General features: G+C 39.4%; 1 protein-coding gene across 1 annotated transcript in view; it reads right to left on the bottom strand.

Moving 5' to 3' along the window:
* LOC107643746 (phosphatidylinositol 4-kinase gamma 5) overlaps positions 802-2241 on the bottom strand; it is a gene marked incomplete in the record, with an annotated part of 3657 nt that continues 2217 nt past the window's right edge. The window contains 1 exon segment of the mRNA XM_016347476.2: positions 802-2241. Within this exon segment, the coding sequence (XP_016202962.1) occupies positions 1129-2241 (1113 nt within the window).

Genomic DNA, 2241 nt, shown 5'->3' with positions numbered 1-2241 from the left:
GAATTAATTAAATTCCTGACAATATAAATTCTAGTGGGAAAAAAGCCAAGAGAAATGACATTTTTACAAAGTAAAAAACATGTTGGGCAGAAGTAATTATTGAAAGATTGGACCAACGTATGAAGTTAGTAGACAACCAAATACTAATCCAACACATGTAGACTATTAGTAAATGCAAAAGTTAAGAGGCAAATGATGATATTGTCCTGTGCAGAACTATTTGCTACTATTTATCTCATTATATCATTATATGTATTAACAAAAGCAACAAGAATCTAAACTTTCGGCAATTACTTTAGAAAAATGTATCTATGAAATGAAAATTTAATAAACCTTCGTCCTTCAGAAATTACTTAGAAGAAATGGATCTACCTAACCTGAAAATCCAATAAATTCTGCATTAATTGTTCCCATCCAGGGTCCATCCATCACAACCCATTTCTTTGGGTAGAGAGAACAGAAAATCTAAAATACAACACACTCGGAGTGAGGATTTGCAACCAAATTCGCAAGTTTAAGAAAGATAGAAGACTGATTTTGGTTGCTACTATTAGCTGACAAGCTGCACCATAAAAAACACGCAGATATTTGCTATATCCAGAAACTCAAACAGATTGGTGCATTTTCTCACCCAAAAAATGTAAGTTTCCACGTAATTCAGTCTTTATCCCCCTTCTTGATCAATGATATGAATAAAAAACACAATTATGTCAACCAATGGATTAACCTAAACCACATCCCCGGAAAGTAAGCTAAGGAATTCCCCAGAAAATATAATTAAAAGAAAGATTGAACATGTCATTCACTATATACATAAAATTTCATTTCATGATTTCTTTTTTTTTAATCCTACATATTATTTATCAGACAAAAGTGCAGGGGAGAATAAAAAAGTAAAGAAAAAATGAAATAACAAAAATAAAAAATACAAACAAATTCTAATGTCTCACCACTTAGCAGATGCCAAGCAATATTTACAGCAGTTCTCCTATATCCAAATCTCTCGTAAAACCAGAAATACTCCTAACAAATCCTTCATTCCCAGAAATTTATATAATCATAAGCAGCTTTATTCTCCATCCTATAGTACTCTCTCTTTCTATGATACCAACATAATTTGCTCAAACCTCAAAACTGGCACGAAGTACCGAGCCTCTGCCTCTGCTTCTGACCTAAGGTTATCGACTTCCTCTTCGCAAATGCCGGATACAGCAGCTCTTGAAACTTCTCCAGAAACAATGTCCATTCATCCTCGGTCATATCCGCAAGCTTCACAAAGCTAACACTCGCAGGAAGCTGCTCGCTGGCACTCCTATGACCGGATGATGAATTTGCAAAATACCCATTTTCGGCTTTCCCTCCAGAATGCTTCTGGTGACTCTGGGGGCATTTCTCGCCTAGCATGGTACCTTTCAGTGACATGGAGAGTTTTGAAACAGTTGAGATCTTTTCCTGAGAAGAAAGAGTGACTAATTCCTGAGGAGATTCTCCATCACTTTCCTCCTCTCCTTCCTCGACGCACTCATCAAGCTTTGAAAGTGGGATGCGTGCATGCCCATTTCCGAGTCCAGATTGAAAAGGCACTCTAGTAAGAGTAAAGGGATCATCTGTTGCCATCTTTGTGTTGCAACCTGACCCATCTTCATCATAATCTATGTCAAACTGGAATTCGATGTCACCTGGCTCACTACGAGGAGATAGTTCCTCAGTTTCTGCCAACAATTTCCTCGCCTCCAAACAAACCACCTCGAGCTCACTGGGTTCCTCCTCACCCCTGCGGAACTCCCGGGTCATCATCTCACCGATCTCAGCGAGACAGAGACCATACGCAGCAGCCTCCTTGAGGAATATGGTGCAGAGCACTAATACTCTCAGACAAGCCTCTCGAATCATTGGTAGCTCCATTTGTAGCATGTCACAATCTCGGACAGGATCAAGATTTTCAATGTAAGCAAGCTCATCCTCGGAGAATGGAATTGAAGCCTGTGGCCAATGAATCCATTCAAAGTAAGGGTCCTCCAAGGTTTCTGGAAGGCAAAGCCCATGATCAATGGGAATCAACTCCACTTCACCAAAAGCACCAGTGCTATCTAGTTTCCGAACTAACAAATTTCCAGCATGCCTATCCGTGTTAAGAATCCTAATGTCTAATATCCCGATACGATGCACAGATGCAACAGGGAAGCTAGATGTCCCATGATCACTCGCATCAAAATCATGGGGTATGAACTGCTGGCAAGA

The sequence above is a fragment of the Arachis ipaensis genome, chromosome B05 (genome assembly GCF_000816755.2).
Source record: "Arachis ipaensis cultivar K30076 chromosome B05, Araip1.1, whole genome shotgun sequence".
Classification (NCBI taxonomy): domain Eukaryota; kingdom Viridiplantae; phylum Streptophyta; class Magnoliopsida; order Fabales; family Fabaceae; genus Arachis; species Arachis ipaensis.
This window is presented reverse-complemented; position numbering and strand designations above follow the sequence as displayed.